Source organism: Mustela nivalis, assembly GCF_964662115.1.
Source record: "Mustela nivalis genome assembly, chromosome: 16".
Classification (NCBI taxonomy): Eukaryota; Metazoa; Chordata; class Mammalia; order Carnivora; family Mustelidae; genus Mustela; species Mustela nivalis.
In genome coordinates this window covers 25,496,963-25,523,419 of record NC_139035.1, presented here as the reverse complement: position 1 = coordinate 25,523,419, position 26,457 = coordinate 25,496,963, and the positions used below count along the sequence as shown (strand labels likewise).

General features: G+C 40.0%; 1 protein-coding gene and 1 pseudogene across 4 annotated transcripts in view; one reads left to right on the top strand and one right to left on the bottom strand.

The window, feature by feature from the left end:
- PAPPA2 (pappalysin 2) overlaps positions 1-26,457 on the top strand; it is a 295,009-nt gene that overhangs the window by 222,284 nt on the left and 46,268 nt on the right. For all 3 annotated transcript variants that reach the window (XM_082703976.1, XM_082703977.1, XM_082703975.1), the window contains exons 18-20: positions 18,908-19,076; positions 20,476-20,611; positions 22,764-22,873. In XM_082703976.1, coding sequence (XP_082560102.1) covers positions 18,908-19,076; positions 20,476-20,611; positions 22,764-22,873 — 415 coding nt within the window. The remainder of the gene's footprint in view (positions 1-18,907; positions 19,077-20,475; positions 20,612-22,763; positions 22,874-26,457) is intronic.
- On the bottom strand, positions 15,911-16,672 carry LOC309850282 (large ribosomal subunit protein uL23-like; annotated as a pseudogene). Its single transcript has 2 exons — positions 16,285-16,672; positions 15,911-16,072 (listed from the first exon to the last, which is right to left on the bottom strand). The product of its transcript is annotated as a large ribosomal subunit protein uL23-like (transcript).

Below are 26,457 nucleotides of genomic sequence, written 5' to 3'. Positions count from 1 at the left end.
TATATTTGCTCAATTTCTTGATTTTATGAGACAAATTGATAAACAGTTTAAAAACTAAATAATGAAGTGAGCAATTAAGAGCAGATTATAGCAATTTGTCAAGGCAGAGAGTAATCAAAGGAAAACTAGGCATCTCTCTCTAAATAGGTGAACCCAGAAGAGACCAGCACTCCCAAGATGACATGAAGAAAGGTCTATGAACTTTCCACCTTATATGCAGATCTTTCTATGTTTTGAGGACAGAACTGTCTGTATTCTCAAAGACCACCTCATACATTTTCTCCTCCAGTTCAAACACCTCTTCCCAAACTTCCAGCATATCACCTCACTCCCCAAAGTTAAGAGTCTACCCAGCAGTGGGCAAGCTAATCTATACCCCAAATACACCCTCCCCCTTCCTGCTGTCCAAAATGAAGTTTGCCACCTTTGCTCTGGACCCCATCTCCTTTCTTGGGATTTCTCTCCATCCATTTACCTTCTTCCCTACATCGGAGGCATCTCTCTTCCTCTTGCTTATTCCTTCTCTTTCATTATGCTCAGGTTTCTCCCATGTTGCAACTCAAATGAGCAGAACCTTTCCTTGATCCCCTGTCCCCGCCCCCAACTACCACTCTATCTTTCTCTCTCCTTTCACAGCGAAACTTCTAAGAGTTATTTGTATTTACTCTCTCTAGCTTGCTATCTTTTCTCTCCTTCACCCTTGGACATTCATGTTTTTACTCCTGTCTTTTCACTAGAGCTGTGCCTGCCATGGATCTTTCTGCTGTCAAGTGCAGTGACTCTTCTTGGTTCTCAGGTTACTTGAGAATATTTCGTTTAGGTTGTGGTCACTATGAGAAATAGGTGTGGGTGTTGAAGCTCTCCATAATTTGGTGTGGATGTTGAAACTAATGATATCACATATAAACTAAGAGACTCTGAAAAGGGTTATTACTCACATAATGAGGTCTTCTGGAAAGTGAATGGGAGGATCCCAGGTTGACCATCAAACTACTGGAGAAACCAGGGAAAGGAGAGGGCCTGGGGTTGTATGGTGCTTGGGGACTAGGGCTTATGTCATGTGAACAGAACCTGTGTGGTTTGAACTTTCTGCTGAGGCCAAAGGAGGAAGCATCCAGCTTTCTGATAGGCTTGCTCAGATGTGGGAGATGTTGGGTCTTGAAAACTGTTGCAAACATTAAAAATGGAGTCAGGCTTTTTTATTATAACATAGCTGGCTATACTCTGCTTGAAACTTCTTCCTTGATTTTGTTCTTTTTCACTCCCTGATTTTCCTCCTTCTTCTCTATCGCTTCTCAATTTTATTGTCTAGCTATCTCCCCTCTGCCCATTTCTTCAAAATTGGTGTTTTTCTGAGCTCACTTTTCTCTCTTGTTCTACACACTTGTCTGGGAAGAAGCTCATTTACTCTGTAATTTCATACATCACCCACATGCCAATGGTTCTTACATCCACACCTCCTACTCTAATCTCTTCCCTTCTGGGCCAGAAGGACCATTAGAACAACTGATTGTGGATATAGCCACTTAGATATCACATCTGCATTTTAAACTCTTATTATCTAAAACAGAGCCTATTATAATCTATTTCAAACATCAACATCCTCTGTGTTCTCTGTGATTGGTCAGACCAAGAACCTGCACATAACTTGAGACTCTTCAGTGTCCTTTACCCCCAGTCAAGCCAGTCATCAACTTCCATCAAGTGTTGTCTTACTGACTCTCAGGTAGGACCATTTCTCCCCATCTCTGTTGCCACTTCTCTGTAATATGCCTCCATTCTTTTTCACTCTTGAACTGATCTTTCTGACTTTTGTCTTTTTCCCTTCAATACCTTCACCACTTTCCAGCAAAACTGATCTTCAAAAAACAGAATTCCAATTACAGTTTTCCCCTACATAAAATAGAGTGGCCAACCATTTCACTAGGAAAATTTAAAAATCTTAAAATAGTTTCCATGTGGACATTGCTTACTTCTGTAAGGCTCATTGCCTACTTGCTTCCCTGGGAGACCACTTCCCTTCAACTGCTCTTTTTCACTCCCTGATTTTCCTTCTCCTTCTTTAGGCTCTCATACCATTGGATTGATTTTACTTCGTTATCTAAGCCATGGCTTATGTGCCTCTTGGCCAGAACTCTCCCCAACAGTGACCTTTGCCTTTGCTGACTCTGACTCTCACAGTTTTAGCTAGGAAGACTACCAAAACTCCCCAGTCTGTAAGCACTGCCCTTCCCAGGGAGACATTGCACACAGAGCTTCCTTGACAACAGCATCTACCTTGCTAAGTAGAAATGGTCTGGTTACTTGTCTATATTCTCCAAGAGACCAGAAATATTTGTTTAGCTTCATGTATCCAATAGCTATGACATTTATTGGTAGGTACCAATAAATACTTTATGAATGAATGAAAATAAATGTTAGAAAAATATTATGGAATTTGATATTGAAGTTGATACTAACAAATGGTGAAGGAAAGGGGACAGTTTCCTATGAGGCAACAGTTTCCTATGAGGGACTGGAGATCTCTATTTCGAGGGCTTTAGAGTAGAAGAACTCTAAAAAATTTATATGTGTATGTTTCTTTTTTCTAGCAATTATCTCAGTAACAAGGAAGGAATTGTCTTCTCCAAAGACTGTTTACTTTTATCTGTTCAGCACACATATAAACTTGATTAGCACAACTCTATACAAGTTAGTAGTCACACAAATGGATTAGACCTCTCAACAAGCTCACAAGAACAACAGTTCTCATACCTGGCTGCACATTAGTGTCATTTGGCAAGATTTTAAAAATCTTAATATTCAGCTCATGCCCCAAACCAATTACATCAGAATCTCTGCAAGTGGGACACAGGCATTAGTGTTTTGCAAAGCTTCCCAAGTCTCTCTAATAAGCAGCCAAAATCAAGAAGCACAAGGTTCTAGGGGAACCTTTGTTTCTGTAAGAACAGTATCAGTCATGGGATTTTGACTTGTCTAAAAATATCCAGAGTAATGTTTTCTTCTTTCAAAATTAGTATAATAGCACTTTTGCATGCCAGATTTTTACATGTCTCTTTGGGGCTTATTTATATTTTGAGTTAATCAAAAGAATACAAACAATTGTAACTCCAAAGAAATTGTAGTAGTTTCATGAGTTCTTTCTTACTGACATTTTACAACACATCTACAGGCTCCTTTAAGCTGCTTTCTTTGCCTTCCATACGATTTCCTTCCACATACAAATCATTGTTCATCACCCCTTTGTTGTTTCATTAACTTGACTTCCCAGGAAGCTAAAATAAATGTTTATCAAAAAGACCGTATTATATTCTCCCTTATCTTTCATTCCCATGGTTTCCTTTTTCTCATTAGGTGTTATCTTTATGTGGGAAGGTTAGATTAACCTCATTAGGACTCATAATCAATTTAACTTACAAATTATTCCAACCCTCTAACTTAGACGGCCTCTCCCTCTGTAAGTCATTCATCAAGATGCCATGTGAAAGGTGCTGCGGTAGTCAGATCTTTTTTAGAGTGATTGTAAACAGCCATACTTTCTGAGAGTCACTCACTGTATCCGCTTTTCCAAAGAACACAGATATATTTAGTTCTATAAACACAAATGTAGGTCAAGACTATAAAAAATAGGCCTCACATTAGGACTATTTAGTGTTGGTAAACCTCTTTAATGGGAGTTTGTCTCCTCTATGGGGGGGAGGGCTTGGGATGGTCATGGACAATACATGCGGACTTGACCCATCTCTACACACAAAGGTGGTTTGGTATGGCAGAGAGTTAAAAAGCTTAAGGCCTTGGCTCTGTTGTGTTGGGTTGATGATATAATAAGATGATAGTATAATATGGTATATTATGATATAGTAATGCATAGCTTGATATACTATAATAATAATAATATGTTTCAGTATATTATTAGACAGATGAGGAAACTAAGACCCAGAGTATCATTAGCAACCTCCCCACAATCACTCAGCCGATTTGTGTTCAACAATTCTGACTCCAAAGCCCATGTTCTTGGCTAAGAAGACTTTCAGTATTGAGCAAATTACTACTCTCTGGACCTTTTTTCCCTGCACATCTGTAAAATAAGGGGGAAGCTTGAGTGATTTCCAGCTCTAGAAGTCTGTATTTTATTTTCTATCTCAGTAGAATCAATGAGAGGAGTTAACACTTTGGCAGAACACCATTGAGAGAAATGATACATAACAATTTATTGCCACCAGAAAAAAAAATAAAAACAAAAACAGAGAAACTGTAATATGTTACTGCACAGGCACAATATTAGTGGGTGCTACTTAAGGTAATACTTGGAGAACTCGGGTCTGAGTGAACAGTCAAGGTTTTATCTTCTTCCTCCAGATAGGTTTTGGTGAATTGTTCTCTACTCACACCCAAGACTATTGATCGGATCCTGGTCTTCCTTGAAGACTGAATATGGGTACATTTTTCAGATCTGTAAAATTGAGTTTAAAGATTAAGTACTTCCCTGAAACTTCCCTAAAGAAGAAAATTTAGTCAAAATTTATCTCGGCTTAGTGGTAATGCCCACAGGTTCTGGGATTAATGAGATCCAAGTTTGAATCTTAACTCTGCCACCTATTAGTTCTTAGACCTTGGGTAAGTTACTGATCTATACTGAACATCACTGTTTTTATTTACAAAAAGGATATTAGGAAATAGAAGTACTTATAGCTTTTTATAAGGATTGAATTGGATAATAGATGTAAAGAAGTGAACACAGTTCTTAGTCATATGAAGCTTTAGGTCGCAGTTCCTGGTATTTTATCATTACCATTATCATCATCAGGTTAATGGCCCTTGCAAAATGACCGTTGCTTTTGGTGTGTTTAGCAGGTAAAGTTCTTTAACAAGGAAAACACTCAGCTACATTTTTATCAGTGGCTATTGTCTCCCATCCATTGTTGATGGCCTATACACTTGAAAACAACATAGGGACAGAAAGACTGAAGCTGGCATTCCAAGTAGGACGTATAGGTCTTTGGTAACCAGGGCCAGTGGGAGAGTACCCTTCCTCTGCCTACAACACACACACACACACACACACACACACACAACACACACACTCACACACACTCAGGAAAACAGGAAGTTCATGAAATTTTAAAAATATATTTGCTGTTCCCTCCCCCAATCAGAACCCTCTCATGCTGCTTTCAAGTCAGTGAGTTATCTAAATGGTACAGTAGACCATCAGAGGGAAAAGGGTGCTGTGGGGAGGGGGGGGTAGACACAGAAATGAAATAGGCAGCAAGATAGAGCTAGACATACTTCAAAAATTGGGGCAGGCACATAAGGTCAGACTGTTTGGGGAGCAGAATGGAAGGGCATGTCCTGGAGACGTCACTTAGATTTTGAGACTCTTGATCTTTTTGAATTGTACCTTGAACTTCTGAGGTTCCACTGATTTTATTGTATCATAAAAAGGGAAAGAAAGACTTGGTTAATGAAATGTAAATGTGTAGTTTAAACAAATGCTAACCCTCTTTAAATATCCCGAATTTGCAATTTCTAAAGTCAGTAAAATAATCTACATAATTTTCAAACTCTGCCTCATAACATTGTGCATATACACATATGAATAGCTGTTAAACCTGTGGGTATGCATAGATAGAGACACATGTGCTACCTATGATTTGCCAGTTAAGGGACATACTATAATCTCTATGTACACTCATGCATCTGTGAGAAATAGAACTTTGTTTTCTTTCCATTAAGACGTTGTCTGGCTTTATAATTAGTGCTTACAGTAAATACATTCAAAGTTTATTCTTGGAATCCTCAATTCTCTTGCCATTGTAGGATAATGTGAGCTTTAGGCTAATTGATTACAGCCTCTTTTGGCATCGAAGTGACTAAACCTCTTCGAGCCTTGGCCACTCCAGTGCACACCTGGGTGCAGGCCAGCTCCCTGTCGCAGGCTTCACGGGGCTCCAGCAATTGGCATGCAGGCCTTTACTTTAAACACAGCATTCGCTGAACTCATCAATTTCCCTGTGACCTTCAATCTTAAGTTAGAGAACATCTGATTGTAAAACTGTCCTTCATCTTTTGATATTTTATTGACTGCTGATTTATCTATTAATCAAGAAGAGTAATTTTCAAAATATTATATGAGATGGCAGTGGATTTTACACACACACACGCACACACACACACACACACATACATACAGAGCAGTAGGACTTTCTTCAACCCATACTTTCTCTCCCTGATGCCTTTTCTTTGCTTTTCCCCCCACGCCCTGCCCCATTCTCTGTCTCAGGCTCCTGCTAATCCCTTCCTTTGGCCCGGTGAGTGACCATTTTCATTGTGACTTGCCTTTGCTGTCTAGAGGTAGAGTCAGGTCAGGCCAAACTGATTTTTAAACCATCTCCTGAAGGACCCTAAGTGGGACAAAAATCTGAAGAACTGAGCAGGGTGGGAAGACTGAGTAGAATGTTAACACTGACCACTCATCTCACACACGCAGGGGGAGAGAGAGAGAGAGAGCAGAAAGAAGGACAGAGGAGTGTGGTTGAGTAGATCTGTTACTGGAGCTAATAATTTCTGCTGCTCATTAAGAATTATTTGTGCTATTCATTTTATTACATACCTTATATGCACTAACTTAAGTAATCTTCTAATAAGTCTCTAAGGATGCTATTATCAACCCCATTTTTCAGATAGGAAAACTGAGAAAAGAAAGCTGAGTAATTTTTATTTTTAAGCCGGAGATGTATTTAGAGCCACTGGAGTTCAAGCGTTCGTGTCCTGATTCCAAATCATCTGCTCTTCGCCACTGTATTCCTGAGGGAATCACCCACTGTAGCCACTAAAAGCCTGCTGAAGGTCCCTGGGACCTCTGACTCTTTGTCTTTAGTCAAGGAAAGTTTTGAGGAGAATGTTAACCAGCCTTTTCATTCTAGCCCACATGAAAAAGGTGCGCTATTAGGCATACTGCACACATGGGATTCCCCCATGTAAAATCCACAAAGTCCTTAGGTATATCACAACCTTCTAGAAGTCCTGATAACTCCTTAACAGGTTTAAGGAGTGTTGCTGTGAATTCTAGACAAAGAGGCACAGAAAGAGCTTGGCTTTCTGAAAGTGGCCAGGGACATGCAGTGATTGAATAGTTAATTCCAAGGTGAGGACGTGGATATGTGTTTGCACTGTGAGCACTTCTTGTCAGGCCTGTCTGTGAGTTGGACTGACCAGGAGCAGAGATGTAACAATACCTGAATACCTAGTATTCATTTATACATGAAAACTTGGTGAAGATAGGCAAAGGATTTCTTGCAATGAGAGAACCTGTCCTCTGAAATTGAATTCATACATTTTGTGGCCCCTTTCTTCCAGAATTTTGTCCCAGTTGCCTTCCCTCAAGCTCTTTTCCTCCCCACAAAATAAAGCAAGATAAAACTGAACATATTTAAAAAATTAGGGTGGGCACATTTATAATTTTCCCATTTACACTTGGCCAAGATTTCAAACAGACTCTACCTTTCACTCCTCTGGGTTCTTGCATGCATTAATCTTCTGGCAGGTATGCTCTTCTTCTCCTTCCCTGCCTAATTGAACCCATCTCTTAGGTTTCTTTCCTCATGTCCTTCATGTCCCAGGGAAGTGCTGGGGGCTCCCTCTTTGGGCTCCTATAGGTCAGTATTCTGGTTCTCTTATGGTATTAATATTTGTTTCTAAAACCATATGACCTAATGTAATGCATAGGCATGTAGTAGATGCTCAGCGAATATTTGTTGGCTGGATGTATGAATGGACAAATAACTGAATGATGAGTGATGGGTGAGGCAAGAGATTCCTATGTAATAGTATTTGTCTTGGAACCAGTTCACTCCTGCATTTCATTGTAACCACTGGGTCCTCAAATATACACTTAAGGGAATGAATTTTAGAATTCTGCAATAATGTTAATTGCCATTGTATATGTTTGGGTTTAAATTGCATGCGCTGCAAAAACTTCAGAATATTTTGAAATCTGGGGGTAACCTGATTTGGTAGACGATAAACCCTGTTAGCTCTATGGAGAATTATGTGAGAGGCCCAGCAACTCATGCAAAAAAGATTAAGTGGGAGCTAGTGAACTCAAAATGAGGGAGCTAAGGTTAGACAACTAAGGCAGGGCAACAAAAGTGGAGAAGGAGCCCCAAACTTGAGTTAGGTGTTCAGACCTGGGACAAGGCTTTATTGCATCTGCCAACTTGGAGGCCTAAGTTTTAGTAGCAGGAAGCCCAAAGACAGAAGTGAGGGGTGGGACTTTGAAGTAGAACTATCTATGTACTTTTAGGACTTAGCACACTGCTCATTTTGACAGAAAGGCTCTATTTTACATGGAAGAAGAGCTTTGTAAGGGAATTTTTTTTTTTTTTTGAGTCAGGGAAAAATGGAAAACCAAAGCCAATGTGTCTGGTGGGATGGTCCTACTAATACTAATTCTTGTCCAGTGGAGTGGACTGAAGCTAAACATCAAGGGCCTGCTCTGCAGAGGTTGGACTCGCTGATGGGCTGTGGACTGACCATGACCAAAGTCTGCCTGCTCTTTATTGAGGATATTGGCTTGAGAAACCAGGTCTGTAGTTTGTTAAGAGGGTGTCACACTCCCTGATTTTGGAAGTGCTGATGGTTTGCCCAGGGGTGGGGTAGAGGATTTTGTCTTTTAACAGAGCCTAGAGTAGTGCTTCTCAAACTTGAATGTGCAAAGGAATCACTTGGGGATCTTGTTTAAGTACAGATTCTGATTGAGTCTGTCTCAGGTGGGATCTGAGATTACGCATTGCTGACAAGCTCCTGGGAGATTCTAGTGCTGCTGTTCTGGGGACCACACTGTAAGTGGTAAGGGGCTAAACTGTATTCTGAGTAAAGAGGCTTCAAATTTCAACTCAAAAGCTGATCGTGTGCCACACAAAACACTTAGTCAATGAATGCTTCCATTTCCGAATCTGTTATGGAAATAATGCGGTTACTCCTTGCTTTACCCCCCCCCTTTTTAGGGGTGTTCTATGTGGTAGTATTTTGTGACACGCAGTATAAATGCATGAGGTAACAGGAGATAGTTTATCTGCAGCTCCATTTCTAGGAATAATGGTGCTTCCATACTGTGATTTAGACATTGGCATCAGATGGATCATGGTACCAATCCTTTTTCTTCCATTAACAAGTTAGATAACCCTAGACAAGTTATCCTACTTTTCTAAACCTTACTTATCTCATCTATAAAATAAACATTTATATACCATACATTGTGCTGGAGAGTGAAGATATAATAGTAATAAGGTCTTATTCTCACCGAGTTTACATTCCAGTCGAGGAGACAGGAAATAAATTACTAAAACCAAAAAAACCCCAATATAATTAGAGTATGCATTCCTTGAAAGACACAGGTACTTTGACTAAAAACCAAAAATAACAAAAGTATAAAATAAGGTTGCTCTGGGGTGGCAAAAATTATTTTTAGATAGGAAGAAGAGCCAGTCAGAAGAACAAAAAGAAAAACACAAGCAGAAAGAATAGCACCAAAGTCCTTTGGCAGGAAAGAACTTGGTTGTACTCGGAATTCTAAGTCCAATGTGGACAAAGTACATTAAAGAAAGTGAATGGGGTAGATGAGGTCAGAGAAAGTGGGAACAGATTATGCAGGATCTTGTGACTGAGAAGTGAGAAAGTTTGGATTTTTTTTTCCATACAAGAAGAGGAAATTTGAAATGTTCTAAGCAAGAAAATGGCATGATGTAATGTATTAATTTATTTTATAAAATATCTCTCTGACTGGTGTTTGCCAACTGGATAGGAAGCGATCCAGAGAAATGGGGTATCCAGTTAGGAGGTAAGAGGTGGGAACTTGGACTAGCACTCATGACAATAGAGAAGCAAGAGGTATGGGAATAGATTCTGGAAATATTTGGGAGGAAAAGCTGAGAAGACTTGCTGGTGGATTGAATCAGATCAGATGGGAGGGGATGGGAAAAAGGTAAGATTGAAGGAGTAGAATCAAGGATTTTTTTTAAGTTTCAAATTTGAGCAACAGGGTAGATGATGGTATGGGGGTGGTAGAGGAAGAGCACGTGCAAAGATAAGGTAATGAAGAACTCCCATAATAATAGTCCTTCTTACATGAGGGAGTTAAGAATAAAATGATAGAGATATATATTCTTCTGCACAATTCCAGACCTTAAGTGCTCAATATTTTATTGTTTTTCTGTTATTGTTATTTTTCTTGAGGGACTACCCATTGGAGACACCAGATCCCCTTGATTGGTAAAGACATGATAACTCTCTTGGACTCAACAATCATATTTTTATTTTCTCCAGTGAAAAATAAATATTACTTTTGTGAAAACCCTGCAGTGGTGATAGAAAAATGGGGTAGGGTAGACTCATGTGTGCCTCAAGCAAATCAATCAAATTTTCAGCCAAGTCTTGATTACAAGATCTTTATTTCTGGCAATGGTGTAAGAAGCAGAAAGAGCACAGCTGGATTTTCAGCACTAGGTGGATACCACGAGTTCTGGAAATTGGAAAAAGCATCTTATAACTTGGAAGTTATGGTGATTTGTCTGGAGTAGTTTGAAGGGAAATAAATACAGACCTTCCCCTAGCCCCAACTCCTCTCATGATGCCATTTACAGAGTAAGTTGTCTTGCTGTAACTGTTCCTGTTTGGTCTTTGCTAAGCAGATAGCCTTCTTAACCAGGGATGTTAGGTATGTGATTTTGCTCTCTTATTTCTACACCTAAGATTAATTTTTTCTGTAGATAGGTAGCATAGATTTTAGTGGTTTGCCAACCCGGCTCCATATAAAAACTGCTGGCCAGTTAAAAAAAATACAGAGTGTAGGGCAGTCCCAGGACCCTTGATTTAGTAAGAGTGTCAGTCTTGGTTTTTTTAAGTGTCTCCTACATGATTGGTCTACAAATGTCACTTGGAAGCCATCAGTCTGAGGATTGGGGTGTTATATTATGATTTGAAAACCCTGCATTCTGTTCTTTCTTTTGCCAGTGAATTGCTTGCAAGGTGGCATTGTGCAAGTCACTTCATGGTTCCTAATGTGATAGTTTAGCCTCTTTTACTCCACTGGAATGAAGAAAATATAGACAGCTAATAGTCAGTGAGTAGAGAGTTTCATGTGAAGGACGTTTGGACAGGACTAGCAAAGAAGATTGGAATCCCTGGCCTGGTGAAGGTCTGCCTCTGCCCATTAAAGTAGTAGTCAATGCCATCATTCTTTGAAATGCAAACCTATTCACGTTGTGGTTTCAAAGTGCCTCTTAACTCTTGAATCATAACACCTTACGTGAAGGAGTTGAACCATGGTAAATAAACCAGTTTTCTTCATTAATGATTTTAAAAGGCTCAGAGGACACTCTTTAACACTAAACTTAGAAGAGGGAGAGCTGTGGCATCCCTCGAGATTGAAGTCTTGCCATTGCTATAGGCTTTAGTCCCCTTCAAGGGTCCTTTGTGGAAACCAAATTTCCTGGAGCTAAGGGGAATCCAGGACACTGAATTCTTGCCACAATCGCAGTCTCTTATGGCCAGAACCTGACCCTGGCACTCAAGTGCTAGGCTCTATAACATGGGATCTTAAGGTTAGTGCCATCAACAGGGATTCACAGGCATTGACATGGCACCAGTGACCCAAAGCTTGCTATTGGGCCTTGAGGAACTGACCAATCAAATGGGTTGTGAGCAGTCTGAGGGTAGAACTTGAAGTGGATCATCTGTTAAGAGTGCCATGTATAAGCTGTGAGAGTTGTATGGAGAGATGGCCATAGGAGGCCATCCCCATACAAGGGAGAAAAAACTGGGAAGGCGAGTCCATGAAGTTGAGGAGGCAACTTCTATAGAAAGGGACTCCTATAGAAAAAAAAAGGCCATTTCCTAGGGAATCAGGTCTGCTTCCCAACCTCCTCTCATTCCTGCCTGTAGTGTCTCCTGTGGAATTCATAGGTATCAGTGGGAGCTGTGCTGCTTTCCTTTCTGTCTTCCAGCATTCTCCTTCTCTCTGTTTCACTGATATTGCTGGTGGTTTGCATCACAGGGCCTGTCCTATTGTTTAGCTACCACCTACAATGGGCAGCTCACTCTTCCCTGTGCAAGTTTGATATATCTACCTTCACCACTGAGGTTATTAAACTGGCAAGGAAATATATGAAATTGGCATTCTTGAATGGTTCTTCATGCTGGGCAAGAAAAGGGAGGGCTATTTCCATGTTGAAGAGTTCCAACCAATTCAGAGAAAAATATTACATGAAGTCAAAATATTATAGTTTTGGCCAAGCAAGGGTTTTTCTTTATAACCATGCTGACATGCAAGGTTTTACAGCCTTGCCTCTCCCCTGGTGTCAGTGGTATTGCCTGCTCTCACCAGCTGGAAGATGTCAGTTCAGTAGAGGTAGGGGAAGGATTTCATCTGTGGGAGGTAGTAGAAAGAAGAGAGTCCCTGGGAGGATATAAACTCTGTAATGTTAAAGAAGAGTAGAATATTCAGCCTATAAGAGGGACAAAAAAGAGTTTAGTTATAATCAAAAGAACTACAAACCTTTCACTGAAAATAGATTTGGGAAGATATTTTTAAGTGGCATCTTCCTTTAGGGAAAGAAGGCATATACTTAATAGTACATATTGTGTGATTTTATTTATATAAGTTTCAAGAACAGGCAAACATAATCTATGCTGATGAAAGTCAGAATAGTGTATATTGCAAGGCTGTGGGAAGGTTTAACTGTAAGAAACACCAGGGAAATTCTGGAGCACTGGAAATGCTCTATATCTTGATCTGCATGATTACCCAGGTGTATTCACATGTAAAAATTATTTGAGCTGTATACTAAGATTTGTGTAATATTCTATATGTAATTTGTTATTCAATACAGAAATTTAAAATGAATCATCTTCTTTTTTTTTTGCCAGACTTATAAATATGGTATCAGTATAAAGGACATCTGGGATATTGAATAGGATAGAGATGCTATTAATATTCAAAGTGGGCTGTAGAGAATGAAAAGAACAGTTAAATTGGACACAGTGGAAGGACCACAGGCTTTGGCAGCTACTCACCTAGGCCCTGGTCCTAATATACTTTTTACTGTGGATCTTTGAGCTAGCTTCAAATTTCTCTCATGCTCAGTTCCCTTCTATACATGGTTAATAATATATTTACCTTAACTGCCATTTGGAGGATTCAGTGAAATAATATACATAGATATTTTGCCAAACATCTAAAATATAACTCAAAAATAGTATTTATTATTAACAGATCATAGATATATGTTCATAAGCCATGATGCTTAAGAATTCTAGTCATAAAATCAAACTTCTACTCTGAAATATTCCTGGGAATAAAAGTATGAATCTCAATAACTGTTTAACATCGTACTAAAGAGTAAAAAGCTGAAAGCTTTTCCTCTAAGATTAGGAACATGACAAAGATGCCCACTCTTGCTGCTTTTATTCAACATAGTATTGGAAGTCTTAGCCACAGCAATTAGGCAAGAAAAAGAAATAAAAAACTTCCAAATCGGAAAGAAGTAACACTGTCACAATCAGCAGATGATATGATACTATATAGATAAAACCCTAAAGATTTCACAAAAAAAATCATTAGAACTAATAAAGGAATTCAGCAAAATTGCATTTAATAGTTCAGTGAAGAACTAATAAGTGAAATCAATAAAATTATTTCTATATACTAATAACAAACTACTACAGAAATTAAGAAAACAACCCCATGTAAAATTGCATCAAAAGGAATAAAATGCCTAGGAATAATTTTAACCAAGAAGGTAAAACACCTGTATACTGAAACTCAAAGATATTGATGAAAGGAATTGAAGAAGACAAAAATAAATGGAAAGACATTCCATACTCTTGGATTGAAGAATGAATATTGTTAAAGTATCCATACTGCCCAAAGCAATCTACAGATTCACTGCAATCCCTATTAAAATCCAAATGGTGTTTTTCACAGAACTAGAAGAAACAGTTCTAAAATATGTATGGGGTCAGAAGACTCTGAATAGCTGAAGAAATCTTGAGAAAGAATAATAAAGCTGGAAGTGTCACACTCCCTGATTTCAACCTGTACTACAAAGCTATGGTTAAAAAAAAAAAAAATATGGCATTGTTATAGAAACAGACATTTCTATCAATGAAACAGAATAAAGATCCCAGCAATAAACCCACAAATATATATATATTTTTTTCATTGAAATATATATATATATTTTTTTTTCAATTAATTTACAACAAAGGAGCCAAGAATATTCGGGGGGAAGGGACAATAAATGGTGTTGGGAAAAACTGGTCAGCCACATGTGAAACAGTGAAACTAGACCACTGTCTTATATCCTACACAAAAATTGACACCCAGTGGATCAAAGATGTGACTCTAAGGCCTGAAACCATTAAACTCTTAGAAGAAAACAGAGATAAATTCTTCAGCATTGGTCTTGGCTTTGGATTTTTGGATTTGATTCCAAAATCAAAGGCCACAAAAATAAACAATTGGGACTATATGAAACTAAAAAACTTCACAGCAAAGGAAACCATCAAGAAAATGAAATGGCAGCCTACTGAATGGGAGATAATGCTTGCAAATCATATAACCAATAAGGGGTTAATATCCAAAATATATAAAGAATTCATACAACTCAATAGCAAAAAAGCCAAACAACCCCATTAAACAATGGGCAGAGGATTTAAATAGACATTTTTCCAAAGAAGACATACGGATGGCCAACAGACACGTGAGAAGATGTTCAAAGTCACTAATTGTCAGGTAAATGCAAATCCAAACCACAGGGAGATATTCTTTCAAACCTGTTAGAATGGCTCTTAACCAAAAGAGAAGAAATAATAGTGTTGAAGAGGATATGGAGAAAAAGGAACCTTTGTATATATTTGTGGATGTAAATTAGTTTCGCCACCATGGAAAACAGTATGGAAGATCCTCAAATAACAAAGAATAGAACTACAGTATGATCCAGTTACTCCATTTTTTATCAAAAAAATAAAAATAAAAACATTAATATGAAGGATATATGCACCCCTATGTTAATTGCATCATTATTTACAATAGCCAAGATATGGAAACAACCAAGTTTCTATCAGTGGATGAATGGATAAAGAAAATGTAGTGTATATACTTATTCCATAGCGGAATACTACTCAGCCATTAAAAAGAAGGAAATTTTGCCATTTGTGACAACATGGATAGATCTTAAGGATATTAAGTTAAGAGAAATAAGTCAGGGAAAGACAAATGCCATATATTTTACTTACATGTGGAATTAAAAAAGCCAAAACAAATGAACAAATAAAACTCATGGATACAGAGAACAAATAGATTGTTATCAGAGGGGAAGGGAGTTGGTAATAGATGAAATGGGTGAAGGAGGTCAAAAGCGTGCTGAAAATAGTAACGAGTTATTGTGGTGATCACTTTGTATGTATATAAATATCAAATTTTCATGTTGCATATCTGAAACTAATGTTATATAATAATTTTGCCCTGGTAAAAACGAACACTCCTTCATTATTTCTAAGTGGAGACTGTTCAAATTATGTTAAACTATTAAAATTTATTTAAATTAGTTGATACTTTGAAAGATATTTATTTGAGAGAGAGAGAGAGTGCACAAGCAGGGGGAGCAGGAAAGGGAAAAGTACATTCCCCCCTGAACAGGGAGCCTGACACGGGGCTTGATCGCAGGACTCTGAGATTGTGACCTGAGCTGAAGGCAGATGCTTAACTGACTGAGCCACCCAGGTGCCCCTATTTAAATTATTTGAAATCAAGTGCAGTCTATGCTGTAGGACCTAGGGCAAATTATTTTACATTTCTGAGTATGTTTCTTTTAGGAATAATAATACTATTTCATGAGTACTATTCTTTTTTTTTTTTTTAATCATGAAAAAACTGTATTTAGATTTAGCCAGCTGGACTCAGTTTAGATGATCCCAATTTTGTTGGCAACATCCAAAGCATCATAGTCAGGGGCCAGCCGAACGTATGCCTTCTTCTCTCCATCAGGCCTGATTAAGGTGTTGACCTTGGCTACATCAATGTCATAGAGCTTCTTTTTTTTTTTTTTTTTTTAAAGATTTATTTATTTATTGATTTGACAGAGAGAGATTACAAGTAGGCAGAGAGGCAGGCAGAGAGAGAGAGGAGGAAGCAGGCTCCCTGCTGAGCAGAGAGCCCGATGAGGGACTCGATCCCAGGACCCTGAGATCATGACCTGAGCCGAAGGCAGCGGCTTAACCCACTGAGCCACCCAGGCGCCCTGTCATAGAGCTTCTTCACAGCCTGTTTGATCTGGTGCTTGTTGGCCTTGACATCCACAATGAACACAAGTGTGTTGTTGTCTTCTATTTTCTTCATGGCTGACTCAGTAGTCAGGGGGAACTTGATGATGGCATAGTGGTCAAGCTTGTTTCTCCTGGGGGCGCTCTTTCGAGGGTATTTGGGTTGCCTTCGGAGACGCAGAGTCTTGGGTCGTCGGAACGTAGGTGATGTGCGGATCTTCTTTTTTTTTGTGACTGTGGACCCCTTTCAGCACCGCTTTCTTGGCTTTCAAAGCCTTTGCTTTGGCTTCGGCTTTGGGAGGGGCAGGGGCTTCCTTCTTAGCTTTCGGCGCCATCTTCGTAAAAGGGGGGGACTATTCTGATCATTCAGTCTGTTACCATGTGTAATGTGCTATGCAATATGCCTAACACACTGTGAATTTTGGTTTGATTATTCTATTTGGAAGATACTTAACTAATGCCAGATGTAAGCCAGATATTATTTAGGGATTATTATGAGGAATTAAAAACAGGAATTAAGAACAAGAATAAGGTACAATCCTTGCCTTCAGCAAGTTTCCACCTTACTGGGAAAGAGAGACATGTGCACATTTATAAAATGATGTGATAAATATTTTACTCAGTGTAACGTTGGAATACCGGAGAAGTACACAGGAGGCATTGTATAATGATGTTACAGTCATGAAAAGTTGTGGGCATATTGAAATTTTAAAAGAGCATCATGGCCATGGAAAATAATAATTCAAGGCCACCATATGGTGGAGTCCATGGCCAAGGAATTATTTCTGTTTTAGAATCACAAGCTGGTAACCAGGATTGCTCTGAATCAGAAGTGGATACTTTAAAACAGAAACATGGAAAGCTCCTTCAAATTGGCAGTGAATCAGAAGGGGAATGGAATGGAATTCACAGTACCAAGACCTAATTCTGTTGACGTCTTTCTACCTCGAAGCAGCTTCTCTGGTTGGAGGCCATGTTCGTGCATGAGAAGGAAAAGCAGTTCTTTCAGGACAGTGTTGAGTCATGCCTACTTTGAGAATCTGACGAAAGCCATGAATGCTGTCCAAGGAAAAGATGGACTTGGAAATAAACAAAATGGCCGTAGTAATCTCTAGTAAGGTTCTTGCCCTTCTGAAGTTCAGGCTAAGAGTCTCTCTTTTAAAAGAAAATCTCGGGGTACCTGGGTGGCTCAGTGCGTCAAGCCTCTGCCTTCAGCTCAGGTCATGGTCTCAGGGTCCTGGGATCGAGCCCTTCATTGGGCTCTCTGCTCGGTGGGGAGCCTGCTTCCTCCTCTCTCTCTGCCTGCCTCTGCCTACTTGTGACCTCTCTCTGTCAAATAAATAAATAAAATCTTTAAAAGAAAATCTCTATGCTGCACCTTCTCCCCTCTCTGGAGAACTGAGGAATATTGGCAACTTCCTCAATTACATTGCCATATGAACACTGCTGATCCCCACATCACTTCTGAGCAGTCTCCCGAGTGTGTGATAACTTTTTCTTTCCTTCATCCCACCTAGCATTTCCCAGTGCACTTAGGTGTGAGGCTTCTCTGAGATGAAAGGCTTAAATAAAACCCAACTGTAAACAATCTAGACCCTGCACTGATATTTATCAAGCTCTGTTGAGAGTCAGATATCAAATATTATAGGTATCCCTTGTTTTATTGTGTTTCACTTTATTGTGCTTTGAAGATATTGCAGGGGGTTTTTGTTGTTTTTTGTTTGTTTGTTTGTTTTTTGTTTTTTGTTTTTAACAAGCTGAAGGTCTGTGGCAACCCTACACTGAGAAAATCTATTGGTACCATCTTTTCAACAGCATTTACTCACCTCAAGTCTCTGTGTCATGATTTGGTAATTCTTGCAATATCTCAGACTTTCTCATTATTACTCTATTTGTTATGGTGATCTGTGATCAGTATTCTTTGATGTTATTATTGTAATTGTTTGGGGGCACCATGAACCATAACCATATGACAGCAAACTTAATCAATAAATGTTGTATGTGTTCTGACTGCTTCACGGACCAACTGTTGTTCTCCCACCTTCCTCCCTTTCCGTGAGCTGCTATATTCCCTGAGAAAAAACAAAACTGGAATTAGTCCGTTTAATAACACTACAAAGTTCTCTAAGTGTTTGAGTAAAAGGAAGAGTCACGTGTCTCTCAGTTTAAATAAAAATCTAGATGTGATTAAGCTTTCCTTGTTTTGCATACTTTTCAGGCTATTGCACACTTAATAGACTACAGTATAGTACAAACATAAGTTTTATATGCACTGGGGGCCAAAAAATTCATTTGATTCTCGTTATTGCGAGATCTCCCATCATGGTTGTCTGGAATGGAACCTGCCATGTCTCCAAGGTATGCCGATACCATAGGATAGCTGTTGCTATCACTGCTAAGTGTACACTACAATTTTTACATCCGTGACTTAGAAGTTAGACTGGTGAGAGAGGACATCTGGTTAACCAGAACCAACTGCTCCTACCTATTTGCTAATCCTTAGGCCATATCACTGAGAACCCAGTCTTCTCCCATGACCTCCTTGTGGGATTCTAATGGGCTATTTTGTTTCATGTCTCATCAGCAATTTCCTGAAGATACAGTGCCTGGAGGGTGGAATCTGGGAGCAAGGCAGCTGCGTCCCAGTGGTGTGTGAGCCCCCTTCTCCTGTCTTTGAAGGCATGTATGAATGTACCAACGGCTTTGAGCTCAACAGCCAGTGCATGCTCAACTGTAACCAAGAAAGTGGAAGGGTAAGATGACTTGAACTTGGTTTTGGATCAGACTGTGCTCTAATCTTGATGACCAATCCAAGAATGTTGACTAGAAATGATCAGAGCGAATCCCAATAGGCAGGGGCTTACTAAGTTGGGATTCTACGCAGCTGTGTTGATATTATTCGATAGAAAATTCGGAAGATAACCCCATTTTTGGAATAGTTTAGAACTTCCTCTTGGATAAAAGGAAAAGGAAAAACCTGATGGGTTGGGTTCCTGGGTAAATTCCAAAAAATGACGGGCTTTTTATTTGGCAGTGTGATTATCTCCCATGGATGGCCACTGACCTAACCTGGCTCTGAAAGCTGATGTATTTTTCAATAGAACAGAGTCCTGAACTGAAACACAAATTTCTCAGCAAAGGCTAAGCTGAAAACACTATTTGACTACCATTCTCCCTAGTATTTTGGCATGAGAGGTCTCAAATGAAAACCACAGTCTTATCGTGGTTATGTGATTAAAATCAATTTTAGTTTTGACTCTTTTCAAGCACCACACACACACACATGAGACAGGAAGTTAAGCCGACTTCCTAGGCAGAGATCAATGACCTTGACTGCTCTCCTGGCACATGTCTGTCTCAGTGTCCAGCACTCCAAGGTAAGCACTGCTGGACAGATGTGAAAAGAACATGCCATGAAATGAGACTCCTGAGAAATCAAACACATCCGTTTGCACTGATTGTTTAAGGCCTCAAGGAGTTGGCCCCAGATGAAGGGAGAGTTATCTACAGTTTCTAAAATCTTGCTTTCTTGGGTTTTGTGAGTTAACACTGTTTTCTCTGTGAACTGTGTACAGTATCCTTTGTGATTATTGGGGATGTGGAGCCAAGAGTCACACAAACCAGCACACATATGGAGAAAGGGAATAAAATTTTGGTGAGATCAAAAGCAACTATGATGTGTCTATTTAAGCAGAAAGTAAAAATACCTTTGGACAAATTATGAATTGGTTCCACCGGATCATACCCCCTTGAAAAAAAAAATCTGACATTTGCTACAAGCAGCGTTTGTGTGCTTGTATGGATGAATCCATGCAAAACAACACCATCTGTGAAAAAAATTCCAAAAATATCTCCAAATATGTGGGCTACAGTTAACAGTTCACAGAATCCGTATATCCAACACATTGTTAATAAATTTCATTAATGACAAAATTGTTCATGATTTCTTCACATCCAAACATCAAAAGATTGTCTTGACTTTTTTTTTTTTTTTTTTCGGTCAGTAACAGCATGGTTTATTATTTCAAAAGTATCTTTTAGTCCAGGTTCTAAGAGTTGGAGAACACTACCATGTCATCAGACCACTTTTTTCCCCTGCTCTAAATGAAGTTAACAAAACAAGCACGGACGTGTTTACCTTTGATATTCTAGCGTCCCATCCTCTGCACTAAGGAGGGACTGTGGACTGAGGAGTTCAAGTTGTGTGAGAACCTGCAAGGGGAATGCCCACCACCCACCTCGGAGCTGAATTTTGTGGAGTACAAGTGTGAACAGGGATACGGAATTGGTAAGTTTGGGAAGAGGTTGTAAATTCTGCTTTCAAATAATCCTTTTATTGGGCCTGGCTGGAGTTTGAGTCCAAGCTATTGTTCTCCCTGAGGAGTAGATGGAAATGCAAGTTGACTTTTAGGTGGTTCAGTAAAAAAATAAAATTTATGTCAAACTCCTTCTTTTTACCCTTCCACATGTGGGTGACATTGGTGTGGCTACTGAGCTCTTTGTGGAATGTCTGGTCATGTTCCCCACTCGCTGCAGGCAGGAGGTGGAGTTATTTGTGGCAGGAGTTGAGTTTAGTCCAAGAGGAAGGGTGGGAATGTGTAGCCAAGCACCATGCATGTGCTGGGCCCCTTCTCTGGTCTTCCGGCAGCTGTTACTGGAGCAGACAGTTCCTCAAAGGGATGATTTGAGATTGCATTTGTTTAGGTTGCTCTTCAACCATTCTTTCCCTACAGGGGACCAGGCTCCAGAACCTACAAGCAAATTCTTAATCAAGTAATGGCAACTAAGGGTCTCTGTGGTCGGAGCTGATTTATAGTGATGTTAATTCAATTTGGCCCTGGCTGGACCTAAGCATCACAGAAAAGAGATGCTGTTTATGGAAAACTTTGTAAGATTAACCCTGAGTTCTGAACTGCATAAGCAAGGAATAATTTTTTTTAAGATTTTATTTATTTATTTATTTTAGAGAGCAAGAGAGAGAGAGAGAGGACACACATAAGCGGAGGGAGGGGCAGAAAGTGAGGGGAGGCAGAGAATCTCAGGGAGACACTGTACCAAGCATGGAGCCCAAGATCTCATGACTCTGAGCCAAAAATCAAGAGTTGGATGCTCAGCTGGCTGAGATACCCAGGCTTCCCAAGTCAGGAGTAATTTCAAGCCATTCTAACTGTATAATGCCAGTGGGCGTAATTTGAGTGAATAAGAAAGTTCGTTAGTTTCAGAGATGGTTCTCTACCATCTTTAGGTTGTTCTTTGCCCCCAAGATATCTCACAACCAGTCATGGAGTAGTGGGGTGCTGGGACAGGGCCTCTTGAGTGCTGTTTCATGAGCAAAGTCTCATCTCCCCACTCTCTAATTTCTGCATTAAAATGTCACACACTCACATATATAAAGCTCTTAGGAGTCATGTAGCATTTTGAATTATTTTACAAGTTTGCAAAAAAAACATAGAGGTAAATTCAGTGAGAGCCAAAAAGAAGCTTGGAAATGAACAAATCTGTAGATGAGGAAACAGAGAACCTTGGGAGTATGTCATCTTTGGATAGAGTTTTAGAAGATACTTGAGCCCCACATACAAAGGAGCAGAGCAAGATTTTCCTTCAGAAGGCTAACACATGACCAAAGTCTGCTTCTAATTTCCTGTTGCTTCCTCTTTTAATCACATAGGTTTCTTGGCTGCTGGCATAATGATCTTCAGTGGAACAATAGACATTATAAATCTGCCTTCATAATTTCTGGGCCATTTTTTTTTTTCTCCAGCTGGTAAATTCCTTAGGTAGTAACTGCTATGATTATAAGTCTTCCAGAGATCATATAAGCAGGAATCATATTGAATGTACTTAAAAGGCATCAGACAGTCAGCTTAGTCTTTGGCTAGCCAGTCCTAGAGTAGGGTCTTGGAGGTCTGCAGGACCAGGAGTTTAACTTTTTTTTTTTTTTTAAAGATTTTTTATTTATTTATTTGACAGAGAGAGATCACAAGTAGGCAGAGAGGCAGGCAGAGAGAGAGGAAGGGAAGCAGGCTCCCTGCTGAGCAGAGAGCCCGATGCGGGGCTCGATCCCAGGACCCTGAGATCATGAACCGAGCTGAAGGCAGCGGCTAAACCCACTGAGCTACCCAGGCAGGAGTTAAACTTTTAATGGCTGGATCATGCAGGGATTCAGAGTATCCAGAGGAGGGGCCATACTGCATCAGAAAGAGGAGTGGGCATTGTTTCAAGGGAAGGTAAGTTGGGGTAGTGGATCTTTAGCAACGAGTGTAGAATTATCCTTACAGGTGCATAGTACATGAATATGAGCCCTGCCTATAACCATGATAATGTGGTGACCCAAAATGTAGACGGTAATTGCTCTTTAAAAAAGTCAAAGTTATTTTATTGCAGGATGAAAAAGAGATCTAAGAAGTACAAGTCTCTGCTGTAAATTTCTGTTCTTTCAGGTGCAGTGTGTTCCCCGACGTGCGTAATTCCCCCTAGTGATCCTGTAATTCTGCCTGAGAACATCACTGCTGACACTCTGGAGCACTGGATGGTACCTGTCAAAGTCCAGGTGAGGAAAGGGACATTTTTTATGTGTCAAGGATGTAAGAATACTGGGAAATTCTCAACTGACAGTATATTCCCTGGAGTAATTTCTGAGGCTTTCAAAGCATCCTTAAAGCAAACAACCACATGGATCATTCCTAGAGGGAAGAATTAAATATCAGGAAGAGAAAAGAGGAAACTTGATTTTTTAAAAATGGCCCCTATCCAAAGGACACTTAAAAAGATAATCTAGAAAGAAGAGTTAGAGCCATAAAGAATGGTAATTCAGGAAGGAAATGGAAAAAGAAGATTACTACTAATGAAAAATAGGACAGGAGAACTTAGAAGAACACAAAGAAATGAAGGAAGTTGACAGAAGGATGGAGAGGAAAAGATAATTTGGAAAAGATGAAGATGAAACTGAAAACAGGGAAAGAATGACCAAAGAGAGTAAGAGAGAGCTGCCTTTCCTGCCTACTCTTTCTGAACCCTGAGATCTTCTCCCTGGGCGCCCTGGAGATCAGTCAGTTGTGGGCAGGACCAACTACCTTGACAGCCTCTTCTCTGGGCTATCCTTTGGTTTGTATTCTCCATTGAAACCCTGAGGATTCCCCTCCCTGCTTTCTCCCCTGGGCCCAGGAGAGGGGCACCTGCCCTCCTGTCTCCTCAGGGCCACTTCCAAACCATTTTCCCTGTCTCCTCTCTGGAGTTCCCCACATTTGAATCTAATGCCAATAGAGCAAACATTATCTTTTGACATCTTCTAACTCCTGGGTTACTTCCCCCCATTTATTTCTTAAACACTTTGACTCCTGGGTCATGTTGTATTAGCTGATACTCCTATAGGATTCACTGATTTCAATCTCCATACCCCTGACACTTCCAAAACCTGGGTTCTCAGTTCCGTGGCCTCCTTTCCTCCAATGATCATGCTTACCTTTCTGACTTCGTCCCTTATAGGGTTTCTTTGGCCCACTCTGATCTTCACACAATGGTTTCATGGCTGATTCTCAGAAAGCCATGCACATTCTCACCACAGTACGTTTACTCTGTGGTTCCCTCTGCTTAGAATGCTCTTCTCCCAGGCTTCCTCATGTCTGGCTCCTTGGCTTTTTTCAGAATTTTACTCAAATGCCAGGGACCCTGTTTGATGATTTATCCAAAATGTTAACTCCCCTAAAACCTTTGTCCCCCTGTCCCTTTTTAATTTTTTTTTCTCCTGAGGACTTACCATTACCAGGCATGCTATATATTTTCCTTATTTATCTTATTCCATACCCCTTTCTGCTGCTAGAATTAAAAGCCCATGGAGGGAATATTGTCTGTTCCATTCGCTACTATGTCCCCTGATGCTATAACTGTTCCTAGTAGGTAGAAAGAGTTTAATGAGTATTTGAGAATAAATACATGAAAATGAGGAAGAGAAGGCTGTACAAGATCTGGATGGAGAAGATCATGTGCTAAATTAGTTATTTCTCCTTAGAGTGGGGAGAGTTGGGATAACACAGAGCCTGGGAGCTCAGTTGCTTTATTAGACTCTCTAACAAAGAAAATCCTTGGAAGACTGTTCTTATAGGGTCACCTAGAGATGTTCGACATTTGGAAACCATCCTCAGATTGCTTCTTTTTTCTCACAGGCTAATTGTGCTGTATTAGCAGGGATTTGTGTCAAAGCAGGAGGATCAGAAAAAACTACTCCAAGTACGATTCAGGAGAGGGGGCTGGGGAGTAGCGTACCCCTATTAATTCAGTCCGTTGTTCATTGAACAAACAGTTGTTAGGACTTACTGTGTGCCCTGGAATGGGGCTAAGTGCTGGGAATATGGAGATGAGAAAATGATAGTCCTTCTAGTTATGAGACTTACAATCTGGCCATGAAAACATTTATAAGAATGCAACACGGGAAGTGGTTTGGTTGTGGTAGAAGTGCTGTGGGAACACCCAGGAGGAAGCAACCAATTCTTCTGCTCAGGAGCTTCAAGAAGAATCCAAGGACCAGGAGGCTTTTCCTCTGGGTCATAAACTATGATCATGAGGAATGTTCTAGAGGGTTAGGAATGGTAAGAAGTTCTCTGTGGCTGAAACCACGGGTATGTGTGGTGGTAAGGGAGAGGAAAGATGGGTACTGGCAGGATGAGACAGGGAGAGGCAGGTGGGTGAGATCCCACAGAGCAGGCCATGCCCCTCCCAGGACAAAGAACCGAAGGAGGACACTGAGCAGGGTAGAGCAAACCAGGAGCCTGAGGGCAGGGTGAAGACTGGATTGGGGTGGGAAGGAGAGAGCCAGAGAAACACCTTGCCTGGTTCTCCCACCCCTGGCGTTTTTAGACTTTACGTCCCACTTCCAGTTGGAATTACAGCACCCGGAGGAAGAGTCCTGGAAGAGCCCTTGCCTCCTGTTTCATGGAGTGCCAGATGGTCTAGACCTTCTCCTTCATCCCCTTAAATTCTTCTTCCCCTGGGAAAAGACTTCTCTTTCTCCATTAGAAGCCAAAGGGGGAAAGGCTTAGGATATTTCAGACCCTTTTCTTCCTCTTGAGACATAAACTGCTTAAGGAACTCTTCTCCACCCATTTCCCTGTAAAGGCATCCAGTGAGAGCAGTTAGTGGGGTTTTGGGAGACCAGAGTGCAGGCCTTCCAGTGATTTGGGGGTCTCCCATTTCTGTTTTCTAAGTGGTGCATTCAAAGAAGAGAAGTTTGGTTGTCTCCATGAAGATAGCAGGGGTACCAATACCGGAGGCATTGACTGTTTCCAAACTAGAAAACGATATTTTCTATTTTTTGAAAGCCTCCTTTTCTTAACTGTCCTTCAGGGAAGTCATTATTATTTATTTGCCCCTATTCCAAAGCTGTTTCTTTACAATTATATTTCTAGTGACTTTTCCAGTACTGGGAACCTCATTGGTGTCTTATAAAAATTAATTGAGCAAGCAAAGAAATTGTTGCACCGTTTTCTACTTTCGAAGTGAATGTCTGCTTCCTAGACAAACTGGGCCATTTCGGCAGCTCTGCACGACTATGTAATCACATCCTTGTCACTTTCAAGTTGCCCACCCCAGAGAGAAAATGCAGAGTACCTTTTTCTCCTTAAGCCAAACATTAAGTGTTATTGTCTGTATCATTGCATGTGTCATGACCCTGGTCTAGTCAGTAAATCCAGGTTTTGAAACAGGTTATTCAGGCATGATTTTGAGGCTGATAGCATCACAGAAATGTTGTAGACCTTAGAATCAAAAATGTATTTTTAAAAAACCTGAGTTTTAACTCATAATCTCTGTTATTCATCAGGTGGATAATTTTAGGCAATTTTAGTGTTCTGTACCTCCATTCCTTTGTCTGTAGGATAGACATAATAGCTATTTCATAAGGTTAGCATGAGTATCAGATGAGAAACATGGATAGAAATTAACTCTGTCCTTGATGAGGAACACTGTTTCTTGATTAGGTGCCATTCTTCCTAGAGACAGGATGATTTCCCTCACGTCTATCTGCTCTTCCCCTCATCAATGATACTGACCTTCTTTGTGATTTGGGGATACAGATATCCTGATCCTAATTTGCATAATTTTAGAGGAACTCTCACTTTATTGGAGTTTTTGAGACTTGTG